The sequence below is a fragment of the Alligator mississippiensis genome, chromosome 9 (assembly GCF_030867095.1).
Source record: "Alligator mississippiensis isolate rAllMis1 chromosome 9, rAllMis1, whole genome shotgun sequence".
In the NCBI taxonomy this organism is placed as follows: domain Eukaryota; kingdom Metazoa; phylum Chordata; order Crocodylia; family Alligatoridae; genus Alligator; species Alligator mississippiensis.
Genome location: NC_081832.1, coordinates 68806938 through 68826415, shown reverse-complemented (window position 1 = coordinate 68826415; position 19478 = coordinate 68806938). Strand labels below are relative to the sequence as shown.

Here is a 19478-nt window from a genome sequence, read left to right as displayed (position 1 = left end):
AGACTGAGAGGCAAGCAATACCATTAACTGAGGCCGTATGCATTGCCAGGGCTTGACATCAACCCTTTGACAGCTGCTGGTAATTACTGGTAACAGAAACACTTTATCATCATCAAATTAGAAAACTATAAGGCATCTTCCATCAGCCCTTAGGCAAGTGTTTATCAGCTGTTGAAAGCTGATGCTAGTTAAAATCAAGGACAGGAGTAGGGTTTCGTAATCCAAGCAGGACAATGAAATAGGTGAAGAGCGTGCCAAGCTTCACTAAATACATAGAGAAGCAGCAGCACTTTTACACTCCCTCTACCTGCTCTCAGGTGCCCACACAAAGTTGTACCAAGCCTTGAGACTGTACCCCATGAATCACCCTTGTGTATTCATTCCCTTTCCCCGAGCTTCATACACTGATGCTGCAGCACACATTTTGTGCCATAATCAGTAAATATTGAATTTCACTTGAGTCAAACTGAGAGGGATTTGCAAGCAGTATATAATGTTTTACCCATCTCTAAATACGGCATCTCAGAGCAAATTGTATGATCAGAGATTGCTTTAGGAAGGAGGAATAGGATAAATAGATTTGAGAAACCTTTGATATAGAAAGACCAAAACCTCTGAAATGATGGTAAAGAAATGTAATGCAGAAAAAAAGTGTGTCAGTTGTCTAAAACATGCTTAATTTAATTTTAAAACTGGCTGTTCGAGGTAGTGACTTTTTTTGATTGCCAAGTTCAATATAAAACACTCATTTTTAATCTTGAAAAGTTTTAATTTCTTCAAATATAATTTAGTTGGTCCTTTTATGTGAAAGACAATTGCAAGCTCTAAAAGAAACTAAGTAGGGAATACAGAATATTTCATTCTAAAGAGAGAGGGGAAAGGTGAGACAGACCATAGAGTAAGTCAGTTTGCCATCTGGCACCATTTGAACACATCAGTCGTGAGAAATTAGCAGAGCAACCTACTGAAAAATATTTTACTAGAACATTTAATGTTGTTTCATAATGAGGTTGATGAAATACAGGTGAGAGGTGAGAAACATTAGCATCCTTATCTTACTGCTGGGAAGCAGCGAATCATCTGTCTGCAGGTACTACATCCTTCTACACTCATAGTTCTTCCTTTTGTCAAAGTAACCCACCTTCATACCATTTAATGAGTAGGAAAACATATACAGATTAAGTGTATTTGTGCAACAGCTATTCCATGCACAGACCTAATCCACTCAACAGAGGTCTGACTGATGGCTGACAATTACTGAGCTTCTCTACAGGAAAGTAATTGCATCAGTTTTGCTGAATTACACTGCCAGTTGGGGATGGAGAACAGGTTTATAAACTATCCTGTGGAAAAGAAACTTTGGCAGCGAAAATAATTAAATAGACTAGAGAGAGTAAGGTTGTAGAAAGAGTAGTTGTGCCATAATCAGTAGTCCCCTCTGCCTTTATTAAGGTTGCCTGACATTTCCAATTGTAAGAACCTGCTTTAAGTTGTTTGTTATTTTGCCAGACTTCAACCATTTGGATTAAATGATATATATTAATTTATTGGAAAAATATCCAACAAATTTTTCAGCCATTTCCAAAAATGAGAATAGAAAACAAAATATGTAGTCTTGTCCATGGTACAAAATTGTAGTGAACTTTTGAGCAGTAGTGCCTCATGCTTTAGCTCAGGGAGCTGACATCTGGTAGATGGGGTAGCCTTTGTGCCTTTTGCCATTCCCATAAAAATCATCCAAAATCTGATGCTTGATCCAAGCCTTTGAACAACTCACAATTTAGATAGATTCTTTGAGGATCACAGATTCATTCTCCACATATACTGTCTACACTCAAGATACTCCAGCTAAGCAGGACTTCCCTGAAATTGTAGTTCCTCACTGATACAGGCTTTGCTATTTGGCCTGTGCTCTCACTGCTTACCCATGTTGGGCCCAGGAAGAAGGCATATGAATTAGGGCTGCGTGAAGCTTCAGTCCCTGATTCGATTCAGCGGAGATTTGGCCCGTTTTAGGGGCCGAGTCTCTGAATCCAAATCGAATCAGAGGACCCTTTAATCTCTCTGAATCGCAATGGAACCTTTCCAATTGATTTAGAGAGATTCGGAAAGATTCAGAGATTCGGACATAGAGACAGCTTTAAATGTTTTTTCTACATACTTCAAGGTAGCAGGTGGCTTGTGAATGTTGCAATGCTAGGGCACATGGAGCATCCCACAGAAGCATGGGGGCTCCCCAGCGTGCCTGGCAGCAGACCCGGAAGTGGACCAGAAGCACTTCTGGGTCCACCAGGGAGTGTGCAGGGGGGCCTCCTCCATGCCCACCTGGTTCAGTGACTGGTGCCTCCTGGGTCTGGGGGGGGCACCCAGGGTCCCCCCACGGCTGATCACTGAGCTAGGGAGGTGCAGGAGGGGGGCCCCAGCGCACTCCCAGCAGACCCAGAAGTAGACCAGAAGTATTTCCGGTCCACTTCCAGGTTCGCTGCCGAGCGTGTAGAAGGCCGCCCCCCCCCCCCCCCCGGGCGCTCCTGTGGGACACTCCATCTGCCCCAGCATCGCAGCATTCACTAGCTATGCCTGGTACCTCAAGGTATGTAGAAGAAACTTTTAAAGCTGTGTCTATGTCTGAATTGCTGATTCTCTGAATCAGCATCGAATCTTCAGATTCGGATTCAGCTGAATCGAATCAGGGACAGTGATCTGAATCAACAAATCAAATCGCTGTCCCCGATTCAGGCCGAATCCAAATCGAATAGGGACCACTTTGCACACCCCTAGTATGAATCATAGGTATAGGGTTCAAAAGCTGCTTTAAACATGTTAAGTGCAATATATAGTAAATTGTTCTGAAAGATCAGGTCTTGGATGTCTTAACTTAGGACCCAAAATGTAGCTGATACTTTTAATCATAATTTTTATGGTTTTAGGATAACTGTTTACCCCCTAAAGCTGCTGTGCAGAGTAGTTAATACTTTGTGTGACATACTCAGATGTGGTGGTTATGGATATCAGAAGAAAAACAAGTGGGGACTAATAATTCTGCCTTCAAAGCAGGGTGTGAATAGTCTGCAGTAAATAAGGCCTGAGGCCAATTGCACAACTCTGAGGATAAAACAAAATACCAAAAACCTGCTTATAAAATAAGCATTATTCATCCTGTGCATTTGATGAGGCTAAGGTCCTCTGGACAAAATAGTGTGTGCTCCTGTGATTAAAGAATGCATCATTCAAACCACAAGCCCACAAGGGCCTGAACTGAGATTGCACAGGCAACATTCATTCTTGCATTTCCTACTTGTTGAGTGTTTCATTTGGCAACCTTAATACTCTTTTTTGGTCAGAGAGGATTTTTTAAATTAATTTTTTATCTACAGCATATATAATGGCCAAGTGATAAAGAGCAGTTGAGTGGTTCACGTTGGACTTCCTCACTTTCTCTCTGCCCACTAATCCTTCTCTTCAGGACTTATTCTAAAATATATTCTCCAAGCAGCTGACATACAGCTGACTTTTTTGTTCAAATCAACCGCAGAAATGCTTCCTTCTCCCTTCAAGCATGGAATTTTCCACCTAAAAATTACACCTGCCTGAGGCCCAAGACAGGTAAGATTCAGTCCTCATCCAGTGACAGTTTTATTATACATAAAAATGGCATTCTCTTAAAGTCCAATATTTTGCAACCCTGCAGGGCCAGAAGCGGGATATTTCCAGCTCCCCAAGGGAAAGTGTAGCAGTCACTACTAATGCTGGACAGGTCCAAGATATTATACTTCAGTTATATTTTAGGAATAGAAGGGTTATGCAAGATCATTTTTACAGATTTTTATGGCTCCCTCTGAGTACATGCGGGCTCACAGTGGCTAGGACACCTGGCTTTACGGGCCAAGGAATATAGAAAACAGTCCCTATAAATATTTTCAAAACCATCTAAAACAGTCCTATAATAGGTGTTTGGGGCACACAAGTGGCACATACAAGGTACATGAGAGTGAGATGGCATTAATGATGTAAATGTGAAATCCTTTTGTATTAAGTGATAATATCCAGAGGAGAGCAAAAGAGAAACCATACGATGCAAAAAGGAAAATCAGTCATTAATTTGTTACAATATTCTCCCCATAGCAAATACAATATTAAGACAGATTTTGATATTAGTCATGCTGGATAATACTCCTATGTTCACTCATGGAGATGTACTGAAAATGTTTAACTCCCTGCACACTGAAAATATTACCACTCAATGTCTGGCAATACATAGTATTACCAAATCATATCTGATAACCTTCTTTATTAAATGCTATTAATCAGAAAATAGCTTTGAAAGCCATAAACAATGCTTTTATATTTTTTTAAACTTTCATTCAGAGAAATAATGTATTTGAAAGGGAAATAATAATATAACCTTGCATCGGTTTGTTTTTGCAAGAATCTTTGCTTATACTAATACATTTATATACATCAAACAAAAATAGATCATCCATAAAAGAACAATTACAGGGCATCAATCAAGACTTCATAACATTATTCCAAGATATCTATAAGGAATCAGCACTAAAAAAAAAATAAAAAAATAGTGTTTTGTTTTTCTATAACTCCTTACAAATCATTCCATAAAAGTAGCCATCCTACTTTTATTGCTCTAAACTCAATTTGAGCTGCATTTGATATTAGATTTCAAAATGTTATTAAGTATCCTATATAACAATATGCACTGTGTTTTTCTGGTGCAAATATTATGTTTACAAGCTTGGTGCATCTTATACGCCAGTGTCATTGACACTTATTCCATTTCCAAGAGAAAAAATTTCAGGGGACCGAAAAAAAAAAGGTAATGTTTAAAATAGCAAGTTTTAAGCAGATAACATGAATTAGATAATGCATGGGTTTTCAACCTTTTTAAAGGAACGTACTTCTGGATACACTTTTGGCAGAGTGAGGGTGGCGGGGTGGTGGCGGCTGGACACAGAGCCCCTTCTGTGGGGTGGCAGGAGCCAGATGTGGAGCAGAGGTGGAGGGCTTCCAAACGGCGGCAGTGCAGGGTGGTGGATAGCGGCAGCAGATGCCACATGCAAGCGAGTTCTCCCTCCACATCTGGCTGGCTGGGCAGTGCCTATGCAGTCCACAGAAGGGAGCTGCTGCCCTCGCTCTCCACCTCCCCCCAGCCCTCCTCCTGGTAGGCGGCGGTGCGGAGTGGCGGGTGGTGGCACTCTGTCCCTGCCCACCCATGCCTACCCCCTAGCTCCTTTCCAAGTACCCCCGGTTGACAACCGCTGAATTAATGAATAGGAGCTTCTATCCTCTAACTTGTTCAATAGTCAAAAAATATGTGAATTTGCCCATAATTTCAGTATCAACTACAGTTAAAGGTGCAGGGCTCAGCTCTGCTTTGTAGTGATAGTACTTGCCACTAAACTGGGCTTTGGAGACAATATGCGCATCTCCATGAATACAGATGGTTATGCAAGAGGCTGATCAACTTCAATGAGAAGGTGCAATATACCATGTATAAGTAGTATTTGATCGTGAACTCCACCCGGACATCTAGGCACGTAGATTCATGGCAGCAGGTTGGGCTGCATCTTCCCAGTCCATATAGAAAATGTCTCTGTTGGCCCTGAAAAAGACAGGCTCTTGTCCCACACAGGCTTCTGTGAGCATGGGGTTTTGGTGCATGTAAGAAAGAGTCTGCCCCTGTTATGGTTTTTCTGTTTTCAAGGTCATATTGAAGTGTGATTGTGTTTTATTTTGAATGGCTGTAGCCAAACTGCCTGGTGTACCAGATACAATGTGCTGTAAAGATCTTCCCGACAATTGCCCAGATTGCTTTCATTTATCTACAGTGCAAGTTTAGAAGAAAGTTTTTGAGTATTGGCCAGCAAAATAACTTTGCATTCCTTTTTGTTATTATTCATTCTGTTTTATTTAATTACTTTATATTGCTCTTCTTACATAATAAGGAGCTCTACTGTACTTCACTAATGAATTTCTGTAAAGGATTTCATTTAGCATGCTTCATGCATTGAGCTAATTAAGGAAAAATCATTCTTTAAGCTAATTAACTGTGGTTTTTAAATGTATCCTTCTGGGTTTTGCATAAAAGTATAAACATTTCAGAGCAGCAGAAGTCTGAATCCTAATGAAAACAGAAGAGAAACTGCAGTGTGTGTTATTCCCCAGTATAGTCCTGTTTGGTCTAATTTGAAATAACTTGATAAGCAGAGCACAAGGGCAAAATATTCAGATACTGAATCCCAGCAAAGTCATGAGTATCTCCACTTCTCTTCTGGAATAACTTTCATTTGAAAATGATACATGGTAGAAATACAAGAAAAGCCATAGCAGATGAGAGAGGGAGGAAAAGGCACATTATAACCAATTAAAAATCAAAATATTTAGCTGAAGGAAATACTCTTTTTCCTCCTTAATTCCTATCTAGACTATTTTTAATTTTTTTTTCACATAAGGTGTTTTGTAGATAACTGACAAACGGCTTTATTTCTTTCTCATCCAGACTCAAGATTCCAGCACATTTTGTGAGCCACTAAAATAGATTAAAACAATCTTTAACCCACCCAAAAATTAGACTTTGTTGTATCACCTGAGTTCACAGGCAGGTATTAACTTCCCCCATAAATTAGACAGCAGGGGACTGGCATCTTTTTATATGCATGTAGCGCCTCGTTAACCAGAGGAAAAATTCACATTCTTAACTGAGTTACTTTAGTTGCATCACCTTACTCTTACGTTGCCACTCATTTCCTCCTGCCTGATGATTTATGAACTCTAAAGCTTGCTATTCAAAATTCATGCTGTGTTGCCAAGTTGAGATGCTATCAAAACAACTGAAAAGGTAGCCTGCCCTTGTGTGATGTCTAAACTAAATTTGCTAAATGATAAGGCCTCTTTCTTGTCTTTTGTTACATACAGGATTTTGGAGAAGATGATTCCCTCTACATCACCAAGGTAACAACTATTCACATGGGCAATTACACCTGTCATGCCTACGGCTATGAAGAGCTATATCAGACCCACATCCTTCAGGTGAATGGTTAGTAAATGGCATATATGACAATCCACTGAAAATGTTCCAGTAAGCAATGCTGAATGTTAATCTTGTTCTCATGAAGCAATGAAATGGAGCAGGAGGATTTTTCTGCAAAGGAAAAATTCAAACAACTATTGGCTTGTCCAGTCATGTTGTTATTGTGGTGTGGTCTGATTATACAAGTGGGCAAATGCATAGTTGTGTCGATTTTTTACAGAGGTAAGCAGCATAAAGTGAGTCTGAGTAAATATATAAATACATTTAGCCCACCTTTACCAATAAGCTTCACCAATTTCATGATCTAGAATATGATTCCTGTTTCACTTAATAATTTAGACCGTTTATACTACTGCAGGATTCCTGTTATCAGTTATTAGCATGAGGCCAGATTATCAAGTGGTTTAAATTGGTCCAATTCCATTGAGGTCACTTTGCATCAGCTATAGAAATAGTCCTTCAGGTTCCAAACAGAGGAGGAAACATTTTACAAACAGTAAATTTCCAAGTAATCAGAAAACCAGATTCCTGACTCCACTTAATTAGCACCTTATTTCACAAGTAGTCTCACTGGAGCTGGTACTTACCTATCATGAGCGAAAGTCCCTTGCAGTCGAGGATGATTGTCTTCCATGATTGCCTTATCTGTGGGTCCAACGACAGCTGACAAGGCCAATCTGGGATCAGCAGGTTCTATTTCAACTTGGGCATGTGTTTCGATGCAAGGTGGGTGACTCTGGATTCTTGGTTCAGTCTGTGACACTGTTTGCTGCTCCTGGTTTTGCATCACCTGTTGTCATCATGAGGTTTCAAAGTCCTTGCAGCATCCTTCCTCCAGTTCTGGCCAATAGTCTCCCATGAGTTGATGTTGATGTTGCATATTTTTAAGTTGGCCTTGGGGACATCCTTAAGGTGCTTTCTCTGCCCTCCTCTTGAGCATAGGCCTTGACTGAGCTGGGAAAATAAAACTTGCTTCAGGAGTCTGGAGTTAGACATCCGGATGATGTGACTGGCCCAGCAAAGTTGATGTCAGATGATCTTTGCCTTGATGCTCATAATGTTTGCTTGCTAGAGGACACTAATGTTAATGTGTCTCCCCACTGGATTTGAAGGATCTTCTACAAGCAGTGTCGATGGTATTTCTCCAGTGACTTGAGGTGTCTCCTGTAAGTTGTCCATGTCTCAGCTCTGTACAGTAAAGTAAGGATCACAACTGCCTGATAAACCATGAGCTTGGTTTTGAATTTGAGGTCATGAACTTCAAACACCAATTTCTTCAGCTGTCCAAAGGTTGCACTTGCACAGTTGAGGCTATGTTGAATTTCTTCATCGATGTCAACTTTCTGCGAGAGATGACTTCTGAGATACGGAAATACTCAGTGTTCTCCAGAGTCTCACCATTAAATCTGAATTGCTGAAGCTGCGGACTGCTCATTAAGAGCTTGTTGATGGAGGGCCTTAGCTTTCCAACTGTTAAGCATCAGTCCCATTTTCTTGTATGCCTTAAAAAAGACGTCAAGAATTGCCTGAAGATCTGCTTCTGAGTGAGCACACACTACAGCTTCATCAATATACTGAAGCTCAATGACTAAGATCAGAGTGGTCTTGGTTTTGACTCAGAGTTGGCTGAGATTAAACAATTTACCATCCATTTGGTAGTTCATTTCCATTCCAACTGGAAGCTTATTAATGGTCAAATGTAGCATCATGGTAAGGAAAATCAAGAAGAGTGTTGGAGCGATAATGCAGCCTTGCTTAACTCCTGTCTTAACTTCAAAAGGATCTGTGATAGATCCATTACTGAGAACCACAGCTCGCATACTGAGCAGGTGAAGAATGGTGACGAATTTCTGTCAGCATCCAGACCTCAGAAGGATCTTCCACAGCACTTCTTGGTTGACAGTTGAAGGCTATCCTGAGGTCAAAGAAGGCCATGCAGAGAGACTTATATTGTTCCTGGCATTTTTCCTGCAGGTGGCAAGCAGAGAAGATTATGTCAGTTGTGCCTCTTAAAGGGTAAACAGGAAAGAGAACTCTGCCTTCATGGAGTTGGCTTTGCCTTTAAGAATGAACTCATAAACCAACTCAATGAGTTCCCTTTTGGATTTAATGAGTACCACATGTCTCTCTGTCTCAAATTGGCAGGGAGCCACTGTCATCAGCATGTATGTCCCAACTCTTGATACCACCAATGAAACCAAGGATGAATTCTATGCCAAACTTGACCAAATCCTTTCTGACATTCCAGAGGGAGACAGGCTTATTCTGCTCTGTGATTTCAGTGCCAGAGTCAGAATGGACTCAAACCTCTGGACTCAAACCTCTCAAACCACTGGCAAGGAAGGGGTGGGAATGGTTAGTTACAATGGCATCCTCCTTTTGACCAAATGTGCAGAACATAGACTCACCATCACCAACACCCTGTTCCACCACAGAAGCAGGTGCAAGACATCATGGCAACACTTGTCATCTAAGCATTGCTACTTGAGTGACTACATCACTTGTACCCAGGATTGCAAAGATGACCACATCACTCAAGCTATACTGTTCAATCACTTGATAATTGCCAGACCAATCACTCACTCATCCTCTTAGTTATGTCATTCAAACTGGCTCCCAAATAGTGGCTGCAGCAGAAGCAATGGCAATGGAAGGTCAACATCAAATGACCCAAGGACCCAACCAAACAAGACCTCTTCCACCAATGCCTCAACAAAAAACTGGTGAATTCCAATAAAAATGTTGGCAGCATTTGGGGTGCCTTCAAATCCACTATCATTATTGCCTGTGAAGAGACACTTGGATTCCCTACCAAGAAACACCAAGACTTGTTTGATGAGAATGATAGAAAGATCCAAGAGTTGCTCAGCTACAAGCACAAGGCCTTTTGTGCTTAGCAGAGTTACACCAACTCCAAGAAAAATAAATTAGATCACAACAATCCATGGTAAGAGGTCCAAAGGAGGACCTGTGATATAAAGAACAGATGGTGTCAAGACAAAGCGAAGGCAATTCAATATCTCACTAACATCCATGATATGTGTGGTTTCTTTAGTGCCACCATCTACAGTCTGAGCACTCAAAGACCAACCCCCTTGAGAACTAAGGATGGAGGAGACCTGATCAAGGAAAGGGGAGCCATCAACAGAGCATTTTGAAGACTTTCTCAATCGAGACTCTGTTGTTGGCAAGAGTATTCTCAATTGCATTCGGCAACACCCAGTCAGAGACGATCTTGGAATCCCTCCAACCCTTGATGAGGTGAGGAAAGACATCAAGCAGATGAAGAACAACAAGGCATCTGGAACAGATGGAATGCCTGCTGAAATCTTCAAGCAGGGGGAAGAGGAACTTACAGCACTGTGCCCTCATCTTAAGGATCATGGTGACCTCAGGAACACCATGATCATGACAATCTTCAGAAAGACAGGTCTGTCTGTGGAAATTACAGAGGGATTTCCTTGCTGTCCACCACAGGAAAGATCATTGCAAGAACCCTCCTTAACCATCCCCTTGCATTTGCTCAAGAGCTTCTCCTGGAATCTCAGTGTTGGTTTAGGGCTTACCTATACAGCGCTCATATTCAGAGTCACATTTTTGCTTCCCCCATTCCTGGTCTGGCTTGATACTGCAACAGCCACTGCCTATCAAAGCAAAATAGGGGTGTTCTACCCAACCCCTACCAGCTAATGTCCCTTGTACAGAGTCTACACATTGCCCTACAGTGACATTGTTACTTCACCGTGCTTTAGTGCTTTCAAAAGGAAGTACTAAAGCACGTCTCAGTAACTGCTTGTACTGTGCCGTGCATGTGGTGTATGGTTAGTTTTTGCCACTATTTCACCATAGTGGTGCACTAAAACAGGGGAGCACACCACTACGGTGAAGTGGCTGCCAATCATATGTAGACCCACGTCACCCTATGTCACCATAGCAATGCACTTCAGTGACATAGCATGTCACTATGGTGATGTAGAGTGATGTAGACGTCCCACGTGGGAAAGCTGCACTCTGAACTACAGCATGATTCTCTGCTGTCCCTTTTGAGCATCTATCTGCCTGTTTTATGCTGGTGAAGCAGTGTAAAGCTGGTAGGTCTGGACAATGATAGTTTTTATGCCTTATCACCCATCCATCTGTTAATGTACAGACAGAGATATACAATACTCTAATTCAGTGCACTAATTTCAGCTGAATATGGGTGAGTTTAATTAATCGTACCTTAATAAGTGTTGTATGTCTGCTATGAGGGGCTTTGCTTTAATGAAGTACATTAAAATGTTATTAGTGTAGGTAAATTAGAAAAAGTTGTGTCTATATCATTATTAGCTTTACAACAGCCCTTTCAGGTACTATATACTTTTCAAGCATTCATAAAGGCACAGAATCAGGTTGCTGCTAAGGGCAGGTAAGTACACAGAGTGGTAGAGGTTAAGGCAAGAAGAACAAATAAATAAGGGTTTTAATGCAAATCAGGGACATAAAAGTGATTAGGTAAGAGTCTTGTGGATAGCCCAAGAAAGTCATACAGTGGAGAAAAGAGGAACAAAGCACTAAGGTAGTTTGACTGGAAATGAACCTCATGTTTACAGATGATAATTTTTCATCTTTTGATATGGTAAATGGTGAAATCCCAGAAATACAGGTAACTACATTGTACGTGGTTCAGTGAGGAAAATAGGTTTCCCTCCTCAAAATGCTATTTGTTTGATGAATGACAGTTGAAAGAAAAGCAAGCTAACAACTTAATCTTGTATATATTATACGATGTATTATGAACCTTGAATGGAGTTTAGTTGGCAGGCAACAATGTAGATTTTGTCATCCCTGAGAATTAAAGACCCAAAGGCTTTGAAACTAAAACCAAAATGCAAGAAGATTAAATGGAATGGGATTTTTCACTTAGTGGTTCAAATCTGAGACATACTCAAGCTTGTCACTCAGATGTTACATTTTGTTGGGGGAGGGATGGATGATGCTTCTTGATTAAAGTACTAGAGAGAGTTTTGCAAAATAGCTCTGTGCAGCTTTTGTTATCAAAAAGGAAAGCTTTCCAGCACAAAAATCCTCTTTCATTTTTTGCCCTTGTAATATAGTCATTGAATACTCGTGAAAAATATCGTGCACAGTGATGTCAAAGAGAAAAAAAACAAACGTGATATAGTAATACTGTAGCCTATAGAAATCCTTGTCTTACGCAGCGTCCAGTATTCCCATGTGAGACACTGGGCTTTGCAAAACTGCTTTGTTGCAGCACTTAATGTGGTTGGCTACCCTCCCACATCGCTTAGCTCTCTTCTTTTCCACTTGGGTGATTACTCCTTTCAGCAAGTGATGTCAGGTCACCAGATCAAATACTGATGACAGAACTAAGCTGCTTCACCAACAGGAGATGTTGTGGGGTCCCAAGACATATCCCTTCTCGGGAATCTTTTGTCTTTTCCTTTACTGAAGTTCAGGGGCAAATCTACCATTTCCCCTGAGAGGAGGAATAGTGAAAGCAGCAGCGTCATTGCTTCTGGGTACTGTGACAGTCTGGTGAATCTAGATCTGTAAAGCATATGAACTCTATTCAGTATTAGGGACTCTTCATGTCTGTCTGCATCAGACTTCACACACCGTTTTGAATGTGGGGCTTCTTTCTCATTTTACCTCCATGTTGAACCGAAGCTCCACGGGGGGCAACCCAGGGCTAACAACAGTCTTTGTTAAACTTCGGTGATCCAAACTTTAATGAGCTACTGCCCAGAATAAACTAGTTTTTCAAGCCTGAACACTATGGGGGAGTTCATGCCCCACCCCGCCATGGGTAACCTGACTACAAACTGGAGCATTTGGCAGACTAGGTCGGCTGATCACACAGCACACAAAGAGGATTGAAAACTATGAAAAACGGTCTCACCCACCATCTGAAGGCAGGAATCAGAAAGTTTACTGCAGGAGTGAGAGGAGACTCCAGGCTCCAAATGTAAAGTCATTTGCAGCAGGGAAGGGGAATAGAGATAGGATCTCATGTTCCCCAAAAGACTCCGACTTAAGCTAAAAAGAGTGGTGAGGAAACTGAGGCAGGGAAATGCATCCCGGTGTTATACTGTGCGTTGGGAGCTGTATATTCCTTGTGCCGCTTAAAGAGCAGTTATGTTAGAAACCTTTTCAAAGCTTGAGTAGTGTGTGCTTCAACTAGGCAGAGAGATAAAGGGTAAACCCTAGTGCCCGCAGCATTGGAGATATGGGAAAGGCTGTGCTTTAAGCTGCAGGGAACCACAGTGCTAGCCACAAGTTCTACGCCTGTGGTTTTGCAGCTCTTAGAAAAGGGAGCAACATGGAGAAGCAGCACCACAACAGTGTGGCAACGCCTACTCAGATTCAGGAAGCCGACACACACCCAAGCCAAAAGAGTATCAGCTTTACCAAAATGGTGACAAGAGCCCGGAAGTTGTCTTGCCTGCACCAGTTATGCACCAGCTGTGAAATGTAGGACTGCGCTCAGCAGCAAGGATCCTTCCTGCGCTCACCACACTGCTCCAAAACACATAGGGGGCTGGGAAGGTTGAGCCATCATTGCACCAACCACATGCCCACTGTGACAGAGAGAGAAATTTAGCAGCAGTCAAATACTACAGTCTGTATAATTAACTGCATCAATTGTCCCTCTACCCTTAATGCACCCCTGCCTGAATGCACTGGATCTGAACAGAGAACGGTAATTCCCTTTTGCAGAGAATGATAAAGTCTCTGCAGTTGGTTTGGTTCCAGCGCAAGCAATAAATATAAAATATTGACATTTTCCCTGAAGCAAAACAGAGCCCTGAATCCAACACTACCTAGGAGCCCAGCTACCCAGGAGCCCCACACCTAGGAAGGAGGCTCTCTGCCAGGCTCCAGAGGAGCCGGGGGGAAGTGGGCAGGAAATCAGGCAGGTTTCTGTCATCCCCCCTGCCTGTGTGACATCAAAACTGCATCCAAATCAAACCATCTCCATAGCATGTTTAAACAAACACCTCATTCTCCCAAAAATGTTTCACCATTTCACCTGCGCATGACCATAATGCAGCCGTATACGATGGCTTGAGCCATTGGCTTTGTTCCTGTTGCCAACCTCTATTTCCTACATAAAGCAAGCAGTGTTCTCAGCTCAGAAATAGGAAGATAAACACGGATGCAGAAACAAGGCAGCATATGTAGAGTCCCAAGAGAATTTCAAGTAACATCTTTATAACATTATTGAAACAGTTAAGATGCAGTCCACTCTAGGCTGGTGGTTCTCAACCTTTTTAGACTCAAGGCATCCCTTGTGAGATGCAAGGCACCCCTCAGAAACTCCCAACTCTTAGATTTCCTTGTTTTTTGACTGTGGCAAATGGGGCAGAAAGCAAGGCAGCAGATCAGGCAGGGGAAGGGGATCGAAGTGGCACTCAGGGAGGGTCTTGGATTCGTTTGTGGTATGCCTGCCGAAAAGTTGGCCCCCACTGAACTAGAACATTACTTTGAATGAACTGGTTGATCAGTTTTAAATAATCAAATGTCACATTGCTATGTTGTTCATGTTAGTCTGGGTTATAACTAACAATACAGCAACAATTTTTTGTGAAAAGAGCAGGGAGCTCTATACAATTCCAAAGAGAGAGAGGAGATATCGCCTCGTGAATCTTACTGAGCCCTCTGGTCTAAAACCGCAGCCCCGTAGCATAAGCAGGAATGAGCAAGTAGGGTAACAGCTCCATGTGCTAATCCAGAGGGGGACCAAGAATGGGAGCTGCTGGCCAAGCCACCCCTGCCACCGTGCTGTCTGCCGTCACTGCCCAGGTGCAAAAGCAGCCATTAAATATTGTTGGCAAGATGGAGGCAGGAGAGGATGGAGTCATTTCTTCAGAAACACAAGTGGTACATTAACAGGCCTGGATGCCTCCTTTCAGTTCACCTTTGGGATTACCAGCAAATAACAGCAACAAAAAGAGTATATATGTTCTGCTCTACTCCTCTAAGTTTTACCATGATTTACATGCCAGGTGGCATTTGGCTTTTGTATCATTTTCTTTCCTTTGAGCCTGGTTAGTCATCTGTCTCCCTTTAGCTATATGTTGACTTATTGCATAGTGACAACTGGTTATGCAAAGGTAATATTAATCGCTGACAGTGGGGAAGCATATTTAGTTCCCAGCTGCAGAACGTGGTATCTTAATTGCTTTCTACCATGTATACGAGAAAGAAGTACTGGCCTCAGTTCCATGGACTTTATCTGACCATTAATAGCCATCCTCCAACTAGATTTCAGATCTTCTGTTTTTTTCTTTTAGAAATGTATCATTGCCATGTAATGTAATATGTGAAAGATAAGCTTGAGGCATGACGGTTAGAACCTATTCCAGATCCAGATTTGAACTATTTGTTAAATGAAATGTTCTTTCAATTCAGGGTTTAGTTGCGGAGTGATCTGTATTGTTTTAGATGCACTAGATGTTAATCTCATTTGCTGATACATCTAAAAAAAGATTTCCTTTAATCCGACTACATTAATAAGCTTTTCACTATAGTCCCCTTTTTGTCACCCCATAGCAGTCAAAAGGTCCTGTCTGAAACCAGAAGCCCTCTCTAGAATTTCACTGGAATATAGAAGTTTTAATTTTGACTTCAGAGAAATGTAATATCGTCCTTCCCTTTCTATCCAAATAGATAACTTCAGAATCAAGATAAACATGTTGTTTCCTTAGGCCTCCCTTTGAATTATTGGATTGGCTTTCCACTTCATTAGATCAGCTAATTTTGTTTTGCCTAAGAAGGCACAACACTGCCATTAGAGTAAGCGTCATTCCTAAGATATATTAGTAGTTTTGTGGCTTTGTACCATGGCACGGTATTAGGCATTTTTTGTTGCTGTTGTTGACTCTACCATACTTCAGATATTATTGTTCCTGTGCTCTATTTTTGTAGCCAGGGACTTGGGGACCTCAATGCAAGGTTTATGTACATTTTTCTTACCAGCAGCTCCTGGATGCAGACTACAAGTTTCACAGCTTTCATTCCATAGATGGTTTCCCAGGATCTTTAAGTATATCACAGGCAATAATGAATCAAGCTTCATAACCCATCAGAGGTAGTAACTAAAATGACACATTTTACATGTGGGAAAACAGAGGCACAAACAAATTACAGGACTTTTCTGAGGTCAAACAGAAAACCAGTGGTTTGGGCAGGAATGGAACCCAGATGTCCTGATTTAAAAAATCTAGAGCATGTATCCTCTCTCATTAGGCATGTATAGATGAAACAGGGGCCCTAAATTGAAGTGGTGGGTTTTAAACAACACCGCTTCAATTTAGGGCTGATTAAACGCCTGTGTCATGCACCCCACCCTGCTGATTTACCTGCCTCTCTGGTGGGGAGGGGAGACTGAGCTGCCGGTGGGCAGAGCAGTCCCTGGGCTGGGGGGGAGGGTTGGTGCTTCCCTCCACAGCAGTGGCACCTCCCTTCCCAGGGGGAACTGGCCTGCAGGCTCCCACCTTGGGCAGTCCCGGGGGGCACTGCAGCCACGGAGGGAAGCACTACGCCCCTGCACAGCTCAGAAAGGCAGGCTTGGGTGGTGGGGGGGAGGGGAATCAGGCTTGCCACTTTTCTTGGGTGGAGCCAGCTTTCCCAGGCTGCTGCCAGGCTGCCTGCAGGGCTTCCTGCAGAGCTGCACGGAGCCCGGTGCTTTGCTCCATGGCTGTAGGGACAGCAAACTAAAACTCCTTGGAGGAGTTTGTTTGCTGAGCCCCAAGTCATTTAAGGCACATTACGCTGCCTAATTTCCTACAGAGGAATTAATGCACAATACGGCACCGAGGTATGCAAACACAAACACCATTAAAGCGGTGCAGAAGCATTTAGCCTGCTTTAGTGTCATACACACACACCCCTCGTTTTGTCTACACACAGCCTATGGCAGCAGAATCTAGTAGTTAGTTAGTGTTTTTAGATGTGCTTGGTAATACCTGCTCACATGTTTAGTGATACCACTGATGACACGATGAACGCTGTTTATTAACAATAAAATGTAAATAGAAATATACACTAATTTTGACATAGAAAAATGCTAGTAGAAGGGAGAGCTGAAGACCACCCTAAATATTGGATAAGCAATATCAGCTGATGCATTTTGTGCCACAAACATAAGACACCTCCCACTGAATCTCTGTCATATGTGTAGCAGATATGTCACACCTGACCTGATGCATCTGTTCTAAGATCAACATCAAGGTTTAAATCTTACGCAACTTATGCAGTAATGGTAAAAGACCCTAATGTTTTATAAAGAAAAGAAGTTTAGGAAATTCAGAGAGTAGAAGGCTCTAGAATGAAAACTAAGCCACGTGAATCTCCCATGCCGGTGTATCTTTGATAGCAGGGAAAAGGAGTACCTAGAAAATGATATTCTTTTTCTGCAAACTGATATCACTTGAAAAGTTTATACTGTATCTACTGAGTTGAATGAGAAAAAGCAGTTTATCTGTTCCACCAAAAAGAGTTGCTGAGAATACAGAATCTTGTAAAATTGTAATCAGCTATGAAAATTGATAGTTTGCATATCAAGAGACCACTGAGTGTAGGGAATAATTTTGCTTGGTTCCTGTACTCTGGAAAACATCAGCATAAGTCATAATATTGTACTCCATGAAAATGGTTACTAAGGGCCATTGGATTTTGAGTCCAATTATAAGGACCTTGTAGGAGACATTTCTAATAGGGGAGATATCTTTTAAACAATGCAATGTTTTGTTAACTTGGCATCCAATAGAATTGAGAGGGGCTGCAAATGTATTTCATTGGTGAACTGAAAGGATTAAAACACCTGAGATAAATGATTAGTTTAAATAAAAACTAAAATACACAGATGCTATAGTAGCAATGTACTGCTTTGGGCCTTGATTTTGTCAGCCTTTCACAGAGTGACTTGTGCCTTACTACTGGGGAAGAATGATATTAATGAGTCCACTCACAAATTAGCTATTACTCTGCATGAGCAAGTGCTGCAGAATCAGGTCCTTTACAGATAAGTCTGTCTACCTAATCTCTCACTTGAATGAGCACTGTTCCTTTACCACTTTGCTTAATGTAACAGCATATTATATTGCCTTTGGCTGCAGACAAAGTAATGATATACATTCACTAAGGGAAATGGCAGAGTATAGTCCATACATTCCAAAGTCTGGAGCTGAAGTCCTTGCAAGTTTAAAATAAAATGTGCTTTCATGGAATGTATTAATTTATAGCAAGGATAATAAACATGCATTCTGCAATTTCCTGGTTAGCACAAAGCACTTATATGCAATAATTTGTATATGCAATGATTTTATGAAAAGACAAGGAAATATAAATAAAACTTAAAATGGAAAGGAACAATAGCAAGTTATGGGAAGAAAACAAAAATGGAGCTATAGCACAGATTTTGAAGTTGAGAGAACGTAATTTCCCCATTAATCATTCTGGAAAAAAAGATGTACACTGGGCCATAATTTCAAGATAAGCCAATTTTAACGGAGTACACTGATTCAGTTTCTAGGGTACCTCATAGCTACCTTTTGCAATGTAAATATGTTCTGTTCTCAGAGCTGCTAATAAACTATGTGAATGCCTTGGATCCAGGCTATTAAGAAAGAAATAAGGAGATTTAAGCAACCTCTACTTTGCTAGCTAGTACCTTGTTTACAGAGGGCATAATCCTGCACCATTGAAGTATGTGGGAGTTTTGCCATTAACTGCAATGGGAACTGGATCAGCCCCAAAATGATCTAGTATCATGCAAAACATTCTACCAAGATTGTGAGAGTATTAATTGGGCAATATTTGCAAAGCACTGTGTAGGCAGTGAGAATTTAGGGCCGATTAAACCCCTGCATATGTGAAAAACCGCTAAGCATAGCCCCCAATTAATCTCAATGAATTTAAGAACCTAGGGGCACATCTACACATTGCCCTACAGCGACGTTGTTACTGTGTCATATGGTAGTACTTCCTTTTGGAAGTACTAACGCATGGTGTAGTAACCACCCATACTGCACCATATGTACAGCAGACGGTTATTTTGAGCAGCTACTTCACCATGGCAAAAACGGGGAAACACGCCACTATGGCAAAGTAGCTGCTGGTCACATATAGACACCCATAGATGCTATTTTGCCGTAATGCATCACTATGGCCACCAGGTTGGTCTGACAGGACCTGCCTCTAATGAACCCGTGTTGGTTGCCCCTAAGCATAACCTCCCCTGCTGGCCCATCGTGAACATGCGCCAGGATAATTCTCTCAAAACGCTTACCCAGGATCGAGGTAAGACTAACTGGCCTATAGTTTCCTGGGTCCTCCTTCCTCCCTTTTTTTGAAAATAGGAACCATGTTGGCCCTTTTCCAGTCCTCTGGCACCATGCCAGAGCACCACTAGTGCTCGTAAAGCCATGCC

The 19478-nt window shown here is 41.7% G+C and overlaps 1 protein-coding gene across 1 annotated transcript in view; it reads left to right on the top strand.

The window, feature by feature from the left end:
- FSTL4 (follistatin like 4) overlaps positions 1-19478 on the top strand; it is a 535417-nt gene that overhangs the window by 466703 nt on the left and 49236 nt on the right. Inside the window, exon 9 of the mRNA XM_059712862.1 lies at positions 6928-7048. Within this exon, the coding sequence (XP_059568845.1) occupies positions 6928-7048 (121 nt within the window). The remainder of the gene's footprint in view (positions 1-6927; positions 7049-19478) is intronic.